The 20,310-nt window shown below is 41.2% G+C and overlaps 1 protein-coding gene across 1 annotated transcript in view; it reads left to right on the plus strand.

Annotated features, from left to right (window-relative positions):
* Nucleotides 1-934: 934 nt before the first annotated feature.
* The window catches only part of CC2D1B (coiled-coil and C2 domain containing 1B), a 28,229-nt gene continuing 8,853 nt past the window's right edge, over nucleotides 935-20,310 (plus strand). The window contains exons 1-15 of the mRNA XM_065738959.1: nucleotides 935-1,155; nucleotides 3,929-4,070; nucleotides 6,514-6,623; nucleotides 7,525-7,644; nucleotides 8,651-8,788; nucleotides 10,514-10,787; nucleotides 11,260-11,384; nucleotides 11,536-11,611; nucleotides 12,753-12,863; nucleotides 13,192-13,322; nucleotides 13,937-14,009; nucleotides 16,174-16,286; nucleotides 16,863-17,055; nucleotides 19,232-19,404; nucleotides 19,989-20,114. Coding sequence (XP_065595031.1) covers nucleotides 1,090-1,155; nucleotides 3,929-4,070; nucleotides 6,514-6,623; nucleotides 7,525-7,644; nucleotides 8,651-8,788; nucleotides 10,514-10,787; nucleotides 11,260-11,384; nucleotides 11,536-11,611; nucleotides 12,753-12,863; nucleotides 13,192-13,322; nucleotides 13,937-14,009; nucleotides 16,174-16,286; nucleotides 16,863-17,055; nucleotides 19,232-19,404; nucleotides 19,989-20,114 — 1,971 coding nt within the window. The 5' untranslated portion in view covers nucleotides 935-1,089. The remainder of the gene's footprint in view (nucleotides 1,156-3,928; nucleotides 4,071-6,513; nucleotides 6,624-7,524; nucleotides 7,645-8,650; nucleotides 8,789-10,513; nucleotides 10,788-11,259; nucleotides 11,385-11,535; nucleotides 11,612-12,752; nucleotides 12,864-13,191; nucleotides 13,323-13,936; nucleotides 14,010-16,173; nucleotides 16,287-16,862; nucleotides 17,056-19,231; nucleotides 19,405-19,988; nucleotides 20,115-20,310) is intronic.

Here is a 20,310-nt window from a genome sequence, read left to right on the forward strand (position 1 = left end):
ATAGTAGGTTGTATTTTTAAATATTGCTTGGTGTATCGGAGCACTTTGTACAAATAAAGAACTTGCTTGGAAGCATTTTAAATACTTGAAATGAAACGATGTGTTTCAAAAATGCTGTAGGGATCTGGTCCTCTTCCAGCTGAGGTGTGTGCAAGCTGAAATTGATGACTGGCATCAGTGCTGCTGGGCTTATCACTGCAGGGCTGCTTTTGTTGTGACCAGCTGTGTATCGTGGCATTGCAGTTTGCTTTCCTCTTGGAGTTTTGTGGAGTACGAGAGATGTTTCAAGTGTGCTTAAACCTTTGCTATTTCAGTTATGAAACTGAACTTTACATTTGCTGTATTGGTTGCATAAAGGATTCTTTGCTACCAGGAAAACTACTGGCATGACAAATTGCTTTTGTTATTTTTACTCAACTTTGTGTACTTTTTGGATTGGGATTGAGGTAGAGACATCTGCTTAAAATCTAAACCCGTTCACAGAACTGCATCCAAGGTTTTGGAGAGGGGGGCGGTTTGAGAACCGCTCTGGCAGCGCTGCTGTGTGTGCCCAGTGAATAAAACGCCCCCGCGGCTTAAGCCGCAGCTAACAGAGCCCTCTGCGCGTCGTACCAGAACTAGATTGCTAGGATTAGTTTCCGAGAACTGCCTGAAGCCGGGCCCTGCGCCGCGGGCCGCGCTGTGGCTGTGCCGGCACTGCCCCCTGCTCCCGGCCCCGCCTACCGCGCAGGCGCGCTGCTGCCCAGGCGTCCCCGGGCCGGGCGGGCCGCGCTGCTCGGGCGGGCGGCTCGGCGGTGCGAGGCGGAGGTGGGCCGGGGGCTGAGCCGGGCCGGGAGGCGGCGGTCATTTAGGCGGCGCTCAGCCTATCGCCTCCGCAGGCCCCTCCCTGCGCTGAGGGGAGCGGGGCAGCCCGCCGCTTTGCCCGCCTCCCGGGCCGGGATGGGGCGGGCGGGGCCCCGGCGGCCTTTGCTCGGGGACGGGGCCTGCTCCGTCCCGCTGGCGCTGCTTCGGGCCGGGCGGGCGCGCTGACGCCGTGCTCCTTGTTTGTGCTCAGCCCTTACAGACTCGGCGCTGAGCTCCGCCGGCGGCATGCTGGGCAGGAAGCACAAGAAAAGCCCTCAGGCCAAGGGCCAGGGAGCCGCGGTGGCGAAGCAGGTGAGGAGGGCGAAGGGCCGGGGCTGCCGCGGGTGGGGCTGCCCGCTCGGACCTCGCTGCTGTCCCGCGGGAGGCTCGGAGCTATTTCGAATTGCTTGTCGATTGTTTTTTTTTTTTGTTGGTTTGGTTTGGTTCGGGTTTTTTTTTTGCTGCCTACTTTTAACGCGTTCTGCTTCAAGTGACAGGCAGTACGTATGGAGTAAGGCCTTGCGGGGAAGCCACGGTGCTGTCACATCTTTGCATCAGACCTCATGACTCAGGGTAGTTTCCTAATCGCTCCTGTTGAGGTTTAGTAGTACACTCGGTTGCTATATTGAATTTCTGCCTACACTTGTAAAAGTAGACAGTTGTAGGACTAGAATATTCAGTAATAAATATTGGGGCAGACATAAGAAAACAGTAAAGCTGCAGTTTCTTTTTACTTCCTTCTGTAAGGTTATTCTTCCTCTAACAGATGGACTGATAAGCTCCTGTCACTGTTCAGTGGCTGTTGCTTAATCCTTGAGAGCTTAGGTGTGCCTGCAAGATGGTTGTGTTTGTACTGATTACATTTGGATGTAGTTTCAGAAGTCTTGAGAGAGGCATGAATCTGGTAAATGGTTAGCAGGCTTAGGAAGTCCAGAAATGCATAAAGATGGAAATCTGATCAAGGCAAATTTCTGGATCTGGGAATGGAAGTGATGGAAGAGAGAGAGCACTAGTTAAAGTTTGAGAATGAGTGAGGTTGATGGTTAATGGAAACTGATTAAGCTCTGGAGAAATAGCTGGTGCAAAAATAGAGAAATACAAGAAGATATTGAAATGAGATACGTTAAAATGGAAAAAATAGGCAAGTTATTCCATTTTGGTGGAACCAGTATTCTTACACCAAAGGCATAACAGTTCTATTAGAGATCTGTGAAGTCGCCATTGCCCTAATACAAACATTTGTATTTCTCAGTTGGAGGAGTAGTATGTAATCTCATTTTTTTGAGGAAGGGAAAACATAAGCAATCAAAGTATCTTTCTCCCTAAAATAGGAAAAAGAATCTGATTAAGATATTTTACCAGTTTTTAGTTCTGTGTGGTTTGTTATTCAGCCCCTCTTACAGCTTGGGTTATTCCTTGAATACCCTAAGGGCTTGTTCACTTGCAAATGAATCTGACTTAAACTTTTCTCAGTTACATGATGGTACTAAGAGGTGCTTGAAGAAGTTGGAGAAACCCAAAACCGTGCACTTGATACAGTGACTTCATTGGAAATGTGCCTTGATGATCAGATGAGGACTCAGAGCTGGACCTGCTGGATTCTGTTCTTGACTTACTTGCTACGCTTGTAGCATAGTAGTTGTCAGCTTTCTGTATTGATAACAGATATATACCTACTCTGTAGAACTTAAGTCTGTGTATCACTGTTATAGACATTTCCTGATTAAATCTTGTCTAGACTTTTCCATTCTATGCAGGACTTCAAACGTATTAAGTTTTGTTGTACAGAAGATGGAAGAAGGTAGAGTGGTTCACCTGCTAGTTCAGTGCCTTACTGAATGTCAGGGGCAGGCTTGTGGCTAGCAGACCTATGGCTGCCACTTTGAAGGTTGCTCCCAGTCCTTGCAGTCAGTGATTCTCAGCTATGTTTTACCTTCTTCAGGGTTATAAGAGAGTCACCAGTACCTTGGTTCTTACAGGGCTAAAAAAAAAAAAAAAAAAAAGTAAAAGTTGTCATTACTGACTCTTAACAGTAGTTGACAGAACAACAGTCAGCTTCAGCTGCTGGTGACGCTTAGATCCTCCAAGGCATGAGAAGATTGTTAATTCTTTCAATAACAGTAACTTTTTTTTTTACTCTACTGCTAGAAAGGAGCTGAACTACTACCTGCTTGGCCATGTGAGGATCAGTACACCAAAAAGGGGTTTGTGCTTGAAAATATCTGAGACAAGCTGCTCTGCATACCTCATATGATGAATGGACTTCAGTTAATTCATGTTTATTAAAAAACAAATAATTAACATTCTTTGCATCAAGAACACTTTTATTCCTGGGTCAGTTAGATACCTCATCAGCAATAAAGCAGTTATGTCAGAATGACATTTTGGAGTCGTTTAAGACCTCAGAGATTTCTCTGATATTTATGTCCCTTGGCGTGTTTTGCAAAATTTAGAGACAATCTTCTGTCGCATTCTGAGTACTGTTAATAATCTTCCCTGAGGTGCTGTCACTTAACTATAGTGCTAATCTGTTTCGAACACTTGAGCGTGATGTAGACACTGCTGGGTTTGTATTGGTCATATTTCTCTGTGTGTTGTCCTTTTTTGACTGCTGAGATAGCCAGAAATGGAGAATAATTCTGTGTATGTAAATATAGCTCCTTCCAGGAGACAAGGATGTGTACGTGTCAGACCTGTGCTGTGTGAATGGTGATTAAGTATTTTTTTATCTTAGTTGTTACAGGAGAATTTCCTATTGAACTTCCTTGTTGATATCTGCTTAATGAGGCTCAGTGTAACAGGCATGGTTTTACCTGCTTATGACAAGATTTTTGATTTTAATTTTAGAAATTATGGATAATGTAGAGTTTCTTGAGCGAGTATTCATTGCTTATTAAGATTTACATACTGCATTTCAGTCATGGATGCCTTGTGTGTGTTGCTTTGGTAATACAAGTGGTGTTGAAAAATACAAGTTGGCTTGAAAAAAAAAAAAGTTGAAGGAAGTTTAATAATGCAGTGTGATGTTTTTGAGTGTCATTTCTGTTCTCACAGCAGTACTTTTTTTCCTTGCCCTTGGCTCCAGCTGGGGCTGTTTGTAGATTTCAATCCTGAAGAGATGCTGCTGGGTGCAGAGGAAGGTGGGGATGATGGTGACCTAGAAGCAGAGCTTGCTGCTATCACAGGAGTAAAGGTGAAAGAAGGGAAAACAAAACCAAAAGGAAAAAGTAAGTCCAAGTCTCAGGATTTTACCTTCTGACAAAATGAATAATTTTTTAAAGATACTTATTTATGAATCATTGATTTATCTGTGAAGTTTTTTCACCAATAGAAGCTATTTTCACTTTAATAGGTTATAGTTGTTACTGCAAAAAAGCATGAGAAATTTTTGTCTGTGCTCTTACTAACATAGGGAAAATACATGTGGTGGCTAGCTAATTGAATAATGACTAAACTAAGACATGCTTGTTAATTTAGTGTGGAGCCATAAACACGTGGTGGTAGGTGCTAGATGAGTTTAAAATAGAAATCATGTTTCTTGTGGAGGCTGCGTGGTTTGGTTGTTCTGTTTTGTTTAGAGTGCATTTACTGAATAGGCATTATATCTTTGGTTACCTGGGTACTGTAACCAAAACAAAATATTCATTTAGGGGAGAGATTCTAGAAGTGTTGGAGTTACTGGGATTTGGTAACTTATGTTATTCAGGAGGTTTAGTGTCTCTTGTATGTTGTTGGAGGTGCAGGGTGAGCTGGTTCACAAAACACATCTGTAAAAACAAACTTCTCTTGTGCTAGATTTTCAGCTGAAACAGTTTCTTGGTATGGTCACCTGCCTGCCTGAGCACTGCTGTGCAGGGAGGTATCAGAGTAATTTGCATGGACAGTTGGTATTTGTGTGCAAATATCTCCACTTTTGAGAATATGTGGAGGAAGTGGATAGTTAAAGGAGATTGCAATTAGATATGGTATGAAGTAAAGTGAGAACTTGGCAAGGAAGAGTTCAGTAGAGTTCCTAGGGCAAAGACCAGAAGCCTGAAGGGAAATGGCAGCACAAAGTAACAATAAAGATATGGAAGAAGGGAAATCTCAGGGAGTGAGATGGCAAGCATAAAATGCTAAGGTGTAGTTAGAAAGATGGAAGAAAGTGTTTTTCCTGATTTCTATAGCAGATCTCTGGGCCATTGGCCTGCTTTTGGACTGAAGAGGGGAATCTCCAAGAATAAGTTTGTTGCCTTGATTCTGTGTCAGAGGAGGACCAGGCTGGGCTTTAGGAAAAGAGTCTGCACCAGAAGGCAATGGGCATGGAACCAGGCTCCCCAGGGCAGTGGGCACTGCTCTGAGCTGCTGGAGCTCAGGGAGTGTTTGGACAGTGCTATCAGACATAGGGTTTGTGATTTGGGCAGTTCTGAGCGGAGCCAGGGGTCGGGCTCAGTGATCCTGGTGGGTCCTCTCCAACTCAGAGTATTCTATGAGAACGTCTACAAAAACTTTCAGGGCAAGAGTGCTGGGATTCAGTGTCTGCATCTCATCCAACTAACTGTTGAAACTGCCTCTGCTTTGTGAGCTAACTTGGTCAAATCAATATGTACAGGTCCTTGGGAGCTGGAGTACTTCTACCTCTGCTGAGTTCAATATGAGTGAGAGCAGAAATGGGAAAGAAGTGGGAAAAACGGCTTGATAGTACTTTGGGATAGCTATGGAGCACTGCTGTTCTGTAGAGAATCAGAATTTCATCTTTCAGTAAAGATTATACTGGGAATAAATTACATCTTGTTAGGATAAACTGCCATGAGGCAAAGGATGAAGAACAGAAAGATATGACAAGGATGCTAAGTCCAGCCTTTGTTAATATGCACAATCATGTCATAAATACTTTTTGTAACTATCTATCATGATCTTAAAACTAGTTCAGATGTTTATTCCTACTGGGAACAAAGACTGCTTCAGTAATTTCCTTTCATGGATATAAACTTGTATTGAATTTATTTGTGAATGGTTTATATTAATTTGTTCTTGTGACACCATTGTATTTTATCTTATCCGAGAAATACAGTTTTGACAAAACATCCAAGAACAGCCAGTATGATTTCCTGATTTTTCTACGGAAAATTAGTCTTACATGATGACAAAGTAATTATTACTAGTTATTTCTTTAATAATATCATATTTATGTTAAGTCAGCCTAGGAACTTAACTAGTGACTTGAGCAATTTTTCCCTAAGCCAGTTGTTTCATCTAGACCTACCTGTTTGTCTTCCTCAGTCAGAAATGTTATTACTGTGCAAACCTAGCACAGCACCATTCTCTTTTGCAGCTATGTCCTCTGAGCACTGTTGTGTTCCACCAACTTTATCACGATGCTCATAATTTTGCATTTCGAATTCCTTGTTTTACAGACAAGTTAGGTTATTGGATGCAGTCATTGTGTTATTGCCTACCTTGGCTGTCACTTTCAGAAACACTGATACAGCTTTTATTGTTTTTTTAAGTGCTCGTTTCAGTGTTTGTCCTTTGTCTATGAGTATACCCTCATTTACCTGTGACATCAAAGATACAAAGGAGGCAAAGTCACCACTATCTTTCAGCCAGTACATACTCCTTTTGAATTTGTATCTGATGACTGCATAACTGTTGTCTAGGGCTTATATCTCTTTGTGGTTCCTTTTGAAGCTCCTCTGCCCATGGAACATATTGAAAAGATGGCTGCAGAGTGTATGAAGGACCTGAATGAAGATGAGGAAGCAGAGGATGAGGACTTGGAGAAAGATACAGACCTGTTGGTATGTGTAACTTTGTTAGTAAGAAGTCTTAGCATGCAGAATATTCTATACAATGATACAAGATTTTGCAGGATCTGACCCACTGCACAACACAGTGAGAGAGTTTCCTAGCTTACATTCTGTCACTTGTTTTGCTCTTCTGTTTGAAGAATTAATCACAGGACACCCCTCCTTCCCCTCAGGAGAAGGAAGAGGAAGAAAACCTTCTCCTATTGAGTTAGGAGAAAGTAATTTATTAAAAGGAATGTGAGATAATACAGAATAAGTAAGAATCAAAGAAACTGAAAATAAACCAAAGGAGGGGAGAGAGTGGGTCAGTCCAGGTGAGTTTTTATTGGCATCCCTCACCAACTGGCCTCCTGGAAAAGACACTAGATTCTTCAAACTGCAACACATTCAAATGCATGAGAGTCTGAGAGGAGTTGGAGAACAGTGAGAATCCAATCCTGTGTCAGCTAGTGAAATAAGGGATGAAACGTTCTTAAAGTGATATCTCTGACCATTTTGCTACTGCTCGAGGTTGTGCTTGGCCCAAATAATTCCTTTGTGATCAACTTTTGGCAAAGGAGTGTTAGGCACCATTTTTAACACCCGTTGTTAAAGGATGTTTCTGAAGTTTCATAGTTTTTAATGGTGTTTTCAAGGTACTTCTGTAGCTTCAGATCTCTAACCACAGCCTTGTGTGGTGATCCTTGAGCTTCAGTCTGTTGTTTTAGTATCTGTCTTTCTCTTGTGGATGCAATTGGAACTAATGGAAGCAGTTTCTTTAAAATAAATACAGAAATGTCTGAGTTATGAGATGTTAAGACTTTTGTGTTTAAAGTCCATCCAGAGGAACTTGGAGTTGTTTTGTATTTTGAGACAGTAGAAAATGTTGAAGAACTGTTGACTTTTGCTTTAGGCAGAATTGCAAGAAGTTCTGGGGATGGAAGATGAAACAGGAAGCTGTGAGGGTGAAACAATAACAATGGAGCAACCCTTAGCTGAAGCAGAAAATGAGCAACCTGAATTGCAACCACAGGTAGGAGAGAAGGAAAAACTACACTGTTGCAGTCTTCACTGTGGGAACCAGTGCTGTATTTATGTAGCTGAATGATTATTTTTTGTTTTGTTCCAAGGTTGAGTTATTTTGTAAGCATAGAATCAAGGAGATAAACAGAATCCAGCATGCCTTATGCCTTGTTTTGGATATGAGCATGCCAACAGCAGTTCAGACTTCTAAAGTTTGTGACTTAGTCCTCTGACCATTAAGCTGTGTGCTGAGGTTGTGAGACCTGTTATAACTCAGCATCTTGGATATCTTGGTGGATTTCTTTTCTCAGTAGCATTAGCCTCCTCAGTTCAGTTTGTCACTCCTCATGCAGTTAAATCCTTTATTCAGTAATTGCCCTGTTTCTGTTGTGTGCTACCGATTCTAATGCCCTCATGCATTGTGCTCATTAATGAGTCTGTCAGAGTTGCTGTAGAGATAATAGCAGTAATTGCATCAGTAGCCATCTGAAATGCCTCTGTAGCTGTGGAGTGTTTGCAAGTAGCTACTCATAACACAGCTTAGGCTGCTTTTGTCACTGAACTGATCTCAAGCTGTAGGAGGAAGAAGAGTTCTTACAGTAAAACCAAGTAGAAGAGCCCCTGTGAGGGGAGCAAACTAGCATGTCTAGAAAACGAGAAAAGATTTGTGCCAAAATATTTCTTCACACCCTTTGCCATGTGGTGTTTGAAAGACTTTACTGTTCTCCTCACCTACTCTCTAAACCACTTGGCTCCCATCACCCTGTTGACTGAATTTTCTAAATGTCTCCACCCATTCTTCTCTATTGCGCCTTTGAGAGGAAGCCCAGAGGTGGATCCAGGAGCTGTTAGTGTGGTGTATAGTACAAGTGCTGCTCTGTTTTAGAGACACTACTCCGTCCCTGTGTTTGCTGCTAATGTGTGTTTAGAAGATGAATGCTTGCTTTTCAGTGCTGTGCGAAAGCTCCTATCGTTTGATGAAGTAATTTTTCTTGATTTGTCTTATTTCTCCTGAGACCACCTCACTTCCTGCTGTTACCAGTGAGCTGCAACAGACAATTGAGGAGAGAATTGTTAACTATAGGACAGCCATTTCTAACGCAAAGGACTTGGGTGAGAGTGCCAAACTACGCCGGTACGAAAGAGGCCTTAAGGTAAGTTAAATTCATGTTATGTGAATGAGGAGTGGCAAAATCAGTTCCCAGAGGTGTAGTTCAGTTTTTCCAGATGCATGACATTGCTGAAATGGGAGAGAAATTCTAATATACTGCTTCGAGCTACTTCAGAAACATTTACTAGTGTTGCTGCATAGTAAGCACGCAGGTAAAGTGCACCTTCGTATGTCTGTGCATCAGCTCTTTTTTTGTTGAATGTAGCTAATGCAGTTGGAGGCAGGGAGTATGGAAAATGCTGATGTTGAACCTGCCCATCTAGATCTGAATTTTACCTGTAGTAACTGTAAATTGTTACTTGAACACACAGTTTAGGAGCTTTCCTAAAACATACACCTGCCTGTTCATCACTGGTAGCCTCCCTCAGGAATTAGCCTTCCACTTGGTTCTGTGAGACAAAGGCAGGATACCTTTCCCTGGGTGTGCTTGAAAATGAATCAATCAGGATTTTTCATCAGGACAATTACAGATTGCGGCAAGGAGCAGTTGCTTTAGCTTTGCATGTTTTCAGCCAGGTGGCGTGCTTGCAGTTAGTTTGGTAGTGCCTGGTGATTGCTGCTGTGCATTGTCTTTATTTCCCTGTTCTCCAATCTCCTGCATTGTCTCAAACAGCAGCAAACTGTCTAGTTAAACAAAGCTTTATCCCTCAGTGAGGGAAAAGTGTAGTGTCTCTTTGGCTACTAAGGTGTGCAGAGGGAGCAACTGAGGCCAAACCCAGAAAAGGAAGAGCACAAGAAGGGAGATTTCTGTGTGTGTCCCCTGCCACCTCTGAACGGAATGTGTGTATAACCACCCGACCTTTAGGAGAACAAGAGGAGTCACAAAACCAGCTTGCTTATCAAATACAGAAACCTAGTGCTCTGCTTGTCTCTTCCTTTGCATTGATTTTCAGGGTAGGGAGTTTCCTTGTGCCATAGTATATATCCCACTGTTACTTAGGTCAAACAATGCCACAGCTAACTGATAGTAGCAGTGATTTTGGCTCTGGTGAGATGTTGTTATTGTCCTCCTGTGTGTTTCAGTTTCTGTGGAAGATGAATGAAGTAAAAAATTTCTGTTTTGGCTTTAAGACCATGATGCTTTTTTGTTTGAACTTTAAGTTAAAATTAAATAATAATAATAATAAAATAAAACAACTAGGTTTTTCAACCTTTTCTCCACCACAAGTAGAAACTGCAACTAGCAGTCAACCCATGGTAATGATAATGAGAGCTTCTTGCCGTAAGTCACCAACTGTCCCATTTCATTGCTGGTGTTTAATGGTTTCTCTCATCCCCACAAAATATGCATGTGAACTCCTTCTTTCCCTAAATCCAATTTTGCAGTGACATTTCAGTGCAGTAGATTTCTTGTTTTATGGACAAAATATATTTGCAGTTGGTAAGATAACTTCCCTGGTGTTTGTCTGTTACAAAGCTGACTGTTCCACATCAACTGTCTGGTACTTGTAGATGCTGCGGTGCTTTCAGTTGCCTAGTTCATGTAGCAGGTCCTTTTCACTGTATTGATCTGATAATTGGGCACCTTTAGCTAATGCTGATGTTGCCCTTGCAGAAAAAGAGGGAGTGCTAAAGGACATCCATCACTAGTGATGGAATGTAATAGATCTCACCATGAGCATGGGAATTAATTCATGTTTTAATGATTTTAAGCTAGCATTATTTTTGAAGAAAATACCTACAGGTTTCGGTGTTCCATCTCTCCCAGACACTAGAAACCATGCTGGCTGCAGTGAAGAGGGGCAAAAAGATCAATGAGGAAGAAGTGCCACCTCCTGTTGCAACAGGAAAAAGCTCTTCTCAAGTATCTCAAGCCACAGGAGCAGAGCAAAAAAATTCAGGAGATTCAGTCAATGTCCCACCGGAGAGCAGAGCTGAGTCTTGTGCAAGTGATGAGCAGAAGACCTCACATAAAGCAGAGCAGCATGTGGAATTGGAATCTCTACAGAGTAGTGCTGCTTCTAGTCCTACCCTGGAAACAGGTACCATAATCTGAAAGGATAAGCAGTTGAAGCATGATAGTAATGCTACATCTTTCTCCATTTTTAAATTGTATTGCAGAGTACTACTTACGTCTGCATTTCCCTGCTGAACATTTCAGATAAAGTTGGCAGTGGGATAATGCATCTCTGGCAGTGGAATCACATGTTATAGAGCTGTGGTCTGAAGTGTGTGTGTTCAACCTTTACTGTGTCTCAGCTTTTCCAGTATTGTAACATGTTGAAATTAGATACTTCAGAGAGTATTTGAGATCCTGATTAAAAGACTCTTTCTTTTTCTTTTTTTTTCTTTTTTTTTTTAACTGGGAAAAGTGGGATTGTCCAACCTGGTAGGACTGGAAACTAAGAGGAAACGCTGGACGTGTGATTCAGAGTGGTGCAAGTAGATGAAAGTAACAAGAGGTGCATGTCTTCCATGTTCTGTGTAAATCTCAGTACTGTTTTATTTTCACAGATCTCCATAGCAGCACCACACGAGCAATGCTACTTAAGAGGCAGAGGGAGTATAAATTAGCAGCTCTGAAAGCCAAGCAGCAAGGGGACCTGGAGAAGGCAAAGGAATACATGAAGATAGGCAAGGTATGCAAACAAAAAATCCTGAATGCTAAATATGCCCTATGCTGTAACCACGTACCATGCTTATACATTCATTGAATGTCACGTGTTCATTGTGTCAGCTAGCAAGTCTTGGCCATACTAGAAAACCTTCTGTTTTGTTTCTGTGCATTAGAAATTTAATGTGGTCTTGGAAGCTCTGGACAATGGGCAGCCAATAGACCTTCAGAACATGCCTCCATCTCCTCAGGGTAAGGTTTACCTTACAGAAACCTTTAAAAGTCTGTTGGTGCTGTAATGTCACATGGTTCTGAATTTGATTGTGCAACTGTAAGAATTGAACACCTCTTAGTCTTTGATCTACTGCACATTCAAATTCTAATCAAAACCATCCAAGTAAAATGAGGTATCATTATTTATATTCATCTCTGTGAATTACAAACTTTGTGTATGTGTTGATGTCCAATTTTCCTTTTTTTTTTGTTACTTCAGATAACAGCAGACAGTAAGTGGCAGAGAAAGGGGATGAGGGCACATTCTCAAAGCTCACTGTAATTCTTAATGATGTTACATAATTCAGCTGAAGTTCGTAAGGTTTCAGATTAAAAGATTAGCAGATAGACTAACAAGGGTACAAATGATGGTAAATTTCAGTGCATTAAAGTCTAAATCTTAGGAAGGTAAAATATTAAAGATACTTGAATCATTGTCAGGGTCTTACTAAAATGGCTGTAACATCATTATTATATTATTGGGCGTTGGACTAAATGATCTCTGGAGATCCAACTCCTACAATTTTGTGATTCTATGATATTAAAAGAAAATAAAAGGCAGATTATTTTATTTCAATACATCATGAATCTTACGTCTCCTTAAGTTGTAAACTGATCACCAGTGTGTTAGAGAGTAATATTAGAGAGAATCCTCACCCATTACGTATTCCAATGTTAAACATGGATATAGTGGATATTTTTCTTGTTTTCTAAAAATAACCACTGTTATTTGAAATGTGGGTTTCTGAATAGATGGTATTACTTCCTTCTCTTTTCAGCACATCTTTTGTTACTAGGATATTTAGTCAAGTTAGCAGTTTTTTTCATGCTTCCCATCTGCCAAGGTGGCAAGCTATGTTCTGGGAGAGAGTTCTTAGAATACCTGAAATGCTTTTACTTTTTTTCTTCTTCTTTATAAGCAGCACTAACCTAAATTAAATCAGTATTTTAGATTTTTCTACTGTAAAGCACTTTCTCCGAATACTGGGATCTTTAGACTTCTCTAGCCACCCAAATATTGTTTTGAGGCTAATCTGACCAGTCCATGGTTCTACTAAAAGGAGTTTACTTGATGCTTATAAAACGTGCTTTGAATCATCCTGCTTTCCTTGCTTTGCAGATCTTGAAAGCTTAGGAAATGTGCAAGATGCATGCAAACAAAAGGTACCAACTTCAGTGGGAAGTTCTCAGGATCTAGCAGTGCTTGAATCCCAAACCCAAGAAGCTTCAGGTAGGACTTCTGGATTCTGCAGGAAGTTATAAAAATAGCAGGGCAGGAAGGCATTTTGAAGTCTGTATTTTCCAGTGAAGTACAGTACGACTGAGTATAACCAGCTTTGTTCCTAAATTTTGTTTGCTGCTGATCCCATCTGCATTTTTGTTCAGACCAATAATGAAAGTAAAAAAATTCATAAACTTCTTTAAAAGAGTTGTATTCATAATAAGAGTTTTCAGCAGCAGTTTTGTCCCTGCAGAAGGTAAGGAAGGGTAGGAAAAAGGCAGCTTTTATGTTTTGAAGTCTGAATCGCATAGCTTTTCTCTGTCTTTCTTATTTCAAGCTTCACTGCAGGAGCCAAAAACAGTGCTGGAAGCATTGCAGCAAAGGCTTGAAAAGTACAAGTCGGCAGCAGCACAAGCTAAAGCAAGTGGGGATGATCGGAAAGGCAGAATGCATGAGAGGATAGCCAAGGTAAAATGCAAATGTACTGGGCTGTTTGCATCTGGCAGAGCTGTTGGAGATAACTCTCTTGTTGAAGAATTTTGGGGGATGAAATAATTTGTGTATGGTCCTTTTATTTGGAAAGAAGTTCAGTGCAAAAACTCTAAAACCTTCAGAGTAACGAAACACAAAATACAAGTGTTCAGCTCTACTGAAATAAAACTAATTCAGAGGCAGGGCACATACTGAAAATAAGTAGGAAGGAGCTAAAGCTCTTCATGCTTTCGTGCCAGAGGAATTGAATGTGGTGACAATTTCTGAGCTGTAGAAATTGTAGAGTTGAGTTCCTCTTTCAAGATTTCTGCTCAGTAATATGTCATTGAGGTAGCTTTAGAGATTTAAGCTTGGGTTTCAGAGCAGTATTTTTACTTCCCTTTGACAGTTTCTACTATTCCAGGAAGAGGTACAAATAATCATAGTGGGAACGTTGTCTTCAGAATTAGAGTGTGGTGGTACACATAAACAACTTAATACCAAAATACTATGCATTCTGCAGTAGTTATGGTAGTTAAATGTAAATGATTGGTAACTTAAAGTTAACATAAAACTCCATTTTATATCTTATTGAGTACCTTTGATTACAGCAATACCAGGATGCCATAAGAGCCCATAAAGCAGGGAGAAAAGTTAACTTTTCTGAGCTACCTGTTCCTCCTGGTAAGTGTGACCATAAGTGCTCTAATAACAACTTCTGTATGTGCTCTGGGCTGTGCAGGAGTTGTGCAAGTATTGCCTAAAACGAGTCCCCTTTTTTTCAGTTCATTTGACTGTTTTTTTGGGGGGGGGTCTTTGAAGAATACATTTTAAAACTGCTTATCAAAATGGTCCCGAACTTTCACACTGGTAAATATTGCTTGACAGTGCCAGAACTTGAACGCATCCCTGTTTGGGGAGTTAAGGAACACGTAATCACAAGCAGGTGTTAAAGCAACTCTGCCAGCCGTGGAAGAAAGAGTAATCTTGGGATGTATGGTCTCTCTGGAGTAGGATAAGGGAGATTTTTGAAACTGGAAAACTTTTACCTGTTGTTTCCCATTCTGTTTCTTCCCAGTAACAGCCTCAGATCTCCGTGCTTAATTAAATATCTCCTTGCAACACTTGGCAAGTCAGACAAATACTGGCATTCTCAAAACTAGTAAAAGTAATGTAAAGAAATGAAACAAATCATGCTTGTGTCACAGAGAGTGGCAGAGGCAGAAACTGAACCTCCTTCTTGAGACACTGTCTCGTTTTTTTATCTTCTTCAGAACTTACAGTGCTTTGTCTGTATAGCTTTGGGCAAGGTCATCTACGAATACTTCATCTCTGGCTTGTGTGATACCATTTCTCTTCTTGGAATCGTCATTCCTTTTGCCTTGTGCCTAATGTGTTCTTCTGATAAGATGCACTAAGCACTGCAAAATGGTCCTTAGAATTTCTAAGATTGGAGGGAGGGGGGGGAAGTACTCAAAGGGACCCAAATCTCTGTGGCTTTTTTGTCACTGTCAAATGTGGCAATGGCAAGCTCTGTAGCAGGAGTAAAGTATGTAGCAGTAAAGTAAAGCACTGCTGAGTCAGTGGGTTGTGTTGTGCTTTGAGCAGCTCCTGCTTTGAATCTGCTCCTGAGATGCAGCAGTTCAGCAACTCCTGCTCTAGAACACAATCTAATTCATAGTCATTATCAGTTGTGGTAAGAGTGTGCTACTCTGGGTTTAGCTTTCTGAAAATATGCATAACTCCTCAATTTCCTTACACAGCTGTATGTTGTCCAGTCAGCATTTAGAAGCCATGTGATTTACATTGAGGACAGTGGTCAGGCAGTCACTGAAACCAGCAGGGAGATTATACAGGGCTGACAGTGCATTTCATTGCATCTGGATGGTGATAAGTAGCAGCCTTGACCTTCTTGGGGACAGAAATGCTGCTTACTAATGGATCTAGTGTAACACAGGGGTGATAGCATATGGTTCTGCCTTCCTGTGTACCTCAGATTAGTTCTGTACCCACAGCAGCCATCTCTAGGCTCAAAAACAGTTCAGCCATTATTTCTTAGCACTTCTGATGACACTGGCAGCAAGAATGCTTGCTACATATTCATGAGGCAAATCTTACTAATTTAGCAAAACAGTAACGTCTCTGTATCTCTGCTGTTTGTAGCTGACACTGAACTGGCAGCATGGAAATCAGAATTTATCTTCCATCATCCAGCCTTCTGCCCACCCTTAAAAGGATAATAAAATGATCAAAAGGATTGTTCTTATACTTCACGTTTAGCTACTGTATTTTTCCTTTTTTTTTTCTTGCAATCTCTCCATTGTGATAGAACTATCAGAACATCCTTTGGTGGCTGATGTTATAGTGCATTTTCTGGACTTCAGCTATGCCTTTGTTATTAGTGCATGGGATAGTACTGATTTTCTGATGGACCATTTGTCAAATAAAGTGAGGCTGAGTGAAAGAGGGAGAAAAAATGCAAGCAACTGTTTGTACAATCTACTGCACTTCTGTTTGTAAAGGAGAGAGGCTAAATTATTTGCTGTTTCTGGGAGCATCTCTTACCAAATTCTTTGAAGTAGTAAGGTGCCTTAGCTGGCTGCCAGTTGCTGAACTTAGAAAACCGTGCTCTGCTACTGCACCATTTTAGCATCATCTTTTTTAGCTTGGATATTGGTGAGAGGTCTGTTCTTAAGCCCACCTAGCAAGGATTTGTGGCCTCAGTCTAGTGATACCGACTTCTGAAGTATAATTAATGCTTGGATGGAAATAACTTCACAGAAAAAAGAAAAGAAAGATGAAGACAGAATATACACCTTGTGCAACTTTTTCTTTCTTTCTTCCGTAGGATTTCCCCCTCTTCCTGGTGTTGCAGCAACAGATAGTGACAAAACTATAGCTGCTGTTCTGGAAAATGCCAGCAAGCTGGCAGGCATGGAGGAGAATGATGAAGAGGAGGAGGTTAGTGTTTCTTTAGTATGTTTTGTAGTTCAAACATTGTCTCTTCTGTTAAGCAGAAATAACTTTTTAGTTTCAAAATGAACACATCAGGTCTTGGCCATACCTTTGCATTGTTCAAAAGTGCTTAGATCTATGTGGCACTCCTGCATCCCAATAGTTCCTATGTTTGTGCTTCCCCAGGATGTTCAGCACTCACTGTGTCTTGTCACGCAGCACTTGCGTTTAGTCTTTGGTTTCATTTCTTTCCCTACCTAAATTTGGTTGCTGATTATGCTTGTGCTTTCAACCAGAATAGCTTTTAATGGACAAAATTCCTGGGTGATGTTTTTCCTGCATGCACTTGCTCTTTTTGAATTGACTATGTCCCTTTTATAGCAGAGGTTTGGAGCTTGCAGTGGGTCAGCTACCTTCTGGTGTGGCCCCAGAAGTTAGATTTCACAGTCTGGCGTGTTATACTCCCCTCAAAAGCGGTATTAGGGGGCTGGTATGGTGATAACCAGGTTTATTGATGCTTTAGATACTGTCCTGTGGGTTAGATTTTGTGCACTGAATATGAAATTACTTCTGTTATGGTAGAATGAACTTCTGACGCAGGCCCCAGTTGCCAAGAAGCCTGCTCAGCTGCCTGGAAAGCCGACTCAAGTTGTTAAGCCAATTACAGTGCCATCTGCTGTAGCTGAGGAGGAAAGCTCTCCTGAGTGTGTGAAACAGGTTACATCACCCTCCAGCCTGGACAAGGCAGAGTCAATGGATCATCTTCCTCCAGCTGGTAAGGTGGCAGGATCAGCATTCCCAGTGACCCACGTGCAAGGCATTTGCACTCATACCTTGATGAAAACTTCTTTTCATTATGGTTTAGATCTGAGCTTGTGAACGTATGGTATAGATTTCCTCTGTCAGGAGCCTCAGAATATTTGCTTGCCGGAGGGCAGACCACCCATATAGCTTTTATTTCACAGAGGCAGCATGTGTAATTATAAGGTTGATTGGGTTTTTAATTAATTTTGATGTAACAAATATATGGATTCATAATATCTAACTGCTCACAGTTGAACTCTACTCTCATTAGAGTGGATGGCTTGCCAGTGTGAATTATTCATTGATGTAATGCAGCTTCCTGCACAAAACAGTTGTTTCTGCCTCGTGTTTCACCCAAGGATATCAAACCAGTACATGGGCAGTAATTCATCAATCTCTAGTACTCCTATTGCTAAGGTCTCTGAACAACTGTCTGTACAAGATTAATTGTACAGGTAGTATGGGACAGCCACTGCCCCACTGTGTGATTTGGGCATGCACCAGCAGTTCCCAGGCTCTTACTGATACCATTGTCCTGCCATGGCCATAACCGTGTCTTGCCATGTGTAGTTCCTCAGGACAAAGCAAACTTGGCTGATGTGAGTTCTTTTGCAGAAAGGAAAAGTATTCAGGGTGCCTGATAATTCATCTGTCTTGGAAGTTCTATGGCTTGATTTGTAAAGAACACTAAAACATAGAAGTTGTATGTTCTAGCTTTGAAAATGCACAAACCTAATTCATGAGGATTCATGTAATTTCAACTGGCACATTAATCTCTTAAATGAATTGCTCTGGACTTACACTGTGAAAAAAGTGGTAATACCTCATCTCTGGCATTACCTGGTCTGTAATCTCTCCTGGGCATTTCAAATATCTTAAAATGAGATGAGTAGTTGCAATAAGTACCAACACAGATTCATACTGATTTCATCTTCACAACAAAATGCCAGCACTTTGCTACCATACAGCTGTATTTCACTAGGCAAACTATGTTCTGTGACTCAAATGTAACTTCCTTCCCTCTCCCAGAATTATGAAGTACAGCTTAGTTGATAATCAACTTTTTATTTTTGTGAGGCATAAAGAGGTATGGGAATGCAGTGAAACACTTAAGTTCTACACCAGGAAAGGAGCCAAGCTCTGTACAAACAGTGGCTCTGTTAAGTCTGTTCTCCACGGACTTTCTTTGAAAACAGCTGTGTCCTGCACCTCAGCCTCACAGAGTACTCTGTCCTGGCTGCATTGTCTCAGTGAAAACTAGGCTGGCCACCTTGTCTAATTACTTTGGTTTGGCTGATGGGACAAGTTGCTCACAGCAGCAGGGTAGCAGGCTCTCTTGTGAGGATGGGATATTCATTTGACAGCAGTGAACACAGCATAAGAGTCACTGGTGTATTTATTTGCTGAGACAGGCACCTCTTGCAAGTGCTGTTTAGCTTGTGTAATCACAACTGGAGTGCATTGGTGAATATGGTATGATTATCTTTGGAGATGGCTGTAATCAGCTCACACTGTACCCTTTTCCTAGTGAGGTAGTAGAAGGGGCAAAAAACCGAAGGGACTTGCTATATTGTAGAGCAGTCTTTTCTAACTTGTGTGATTGTCCTTATTGCCTGGAGAAGGAAAGAGGAGACTGAAGAATTGAGAAGAAACCAAGATGGCAAGGAGTTACAGATAAGCAGAGATGGGTGTGTCTGAGCGTGCGTGCATACACTGGCTTATCTGTTTTCTCTGACAGATCAAGTAGGAGAAATGAGTATAGGAAAGTGTTTTCAAGGTTCATGTCTTCATAATATTCACTGTCTTTGAGAAGTTTAAACATCTAGCTGAAAGTTTGAATTTGGCTTTTGCTATTCACCAGTCAGTTGTTGTAATTTCTGTTGTGACACTTTAAAGTGTCTTCGTGAAGTGCTGTGAGTTGTTTGGTTTTTTTTATGAAGGATGCCATGATGTAAGGAAGTGTTTTTCTTCCTGATAACATGAAAATGAAACTAACCAAGAAACAATGAAGTGCAGTAAGGAAACGTCCTCAGTCGATGTCTGTACTTTTATTGCTCTTTCTCTTGACTGTAACCTAACATGATAAAGCTGTTTCAGGGACATGGCAGTGTCAGATGAGTGAGGGTTTTTATGTGACTGTTTTTCAGCTAGGGAACAGCTGGAACTTCTGGAGAACAGAAAGAAGCAATACATGAGGGCAGCCATCAAAGCAAAGAAGGAAAATAACCTTGAACAGGCTAAGATGCATCTCAGAACAGCTAAGACCTTTGACTTAAAGATTGAGGAAGCAAAATGTGGCAAACTTGTTGATATTTCCAAGGTTAGTGGGACTGCTCGTGTTCTGCTATTGATTGTATTCTCAGACATCTTAATTGCATACTTAAAACACTGAATGGTTTAATAATATCTCTCAACACAAAACTAATTAAAGCCACACAGGTAGAGCAGATGTGGATAGTGAGCCCTGAAGTTGTGCCAGATTCTGAAAAAATCCAGTCTCTGTAAACTGCTCCTTATGTACAGTGGCACACCTGAACCATGCAGCTTGAAAATGTTTCCTGGATCTGTGGAGCGAGTACACCTCGTGGTTATGTCCTAACTCCATTTTGGGCTGAGGATCAGGTGAATGTGATCCAGTGATGTCCTAGCTACTGGTGATGTGTGGGTAGATGGGAAAACCACACTGTACTGCAGTACCTCTCTTGACCTGAATAATCAGGGAGCTAGACCTGTAAGGCATTTTGCAAGGTCTTACAACTTGTCCTACAGTGGTGTAAGTAGTGGTTGAGTTGGAATTACCTGAACAGCCTGTCTTCCTTCACTGACCTTTCCATACATTGACTGCTTTTTGTTTACTTCACTGTTTTAACAAGGTCTCTGAAATGTGGTGTTCTTGTTTTGCAGCTGCCATCACCCCCTACAGATGAAGAGGGTGGTTTTATCTTCATACACCATGAAGATGTCAGACTATCCCAGAAGGCAGATGAAGTATACGCACAGCTCATAAAACTGCTGAAGGACCAGCATGAGGTAACTCTTCTATCCTTGTAAAAAAATGTTTTTCCTCTTTTTTTGACATTTCCAGGATTTTATTAATATTCTTGTAAAATATGTTGTATTCTGTATGTCTGAGAGTGAAAAATTTTCAGAGCTTGATTCTCAACTAGCTGAAGTTGGAGGGTGTGCTTGAAGGCTTAGAACTATCAGGTTATCATTGTTAAATATG

This window comes from Cyrtonyx montezumae, unplaced genomic scaffold (assembly GCF_038088225.1).
Source record: "Cyrtonyx montezumae isolate F1298 unplaced genomic scaffold, pur_monq_1.0 scaffold_1, whole genome shotgun sequence".
Taxonomy (NCBI): Eukaryota; Metazoa; Chordata; class Aves; order Galliformes; family Odontophoridae; genus Cyrtonyx; species Cyrtonyx montezumae.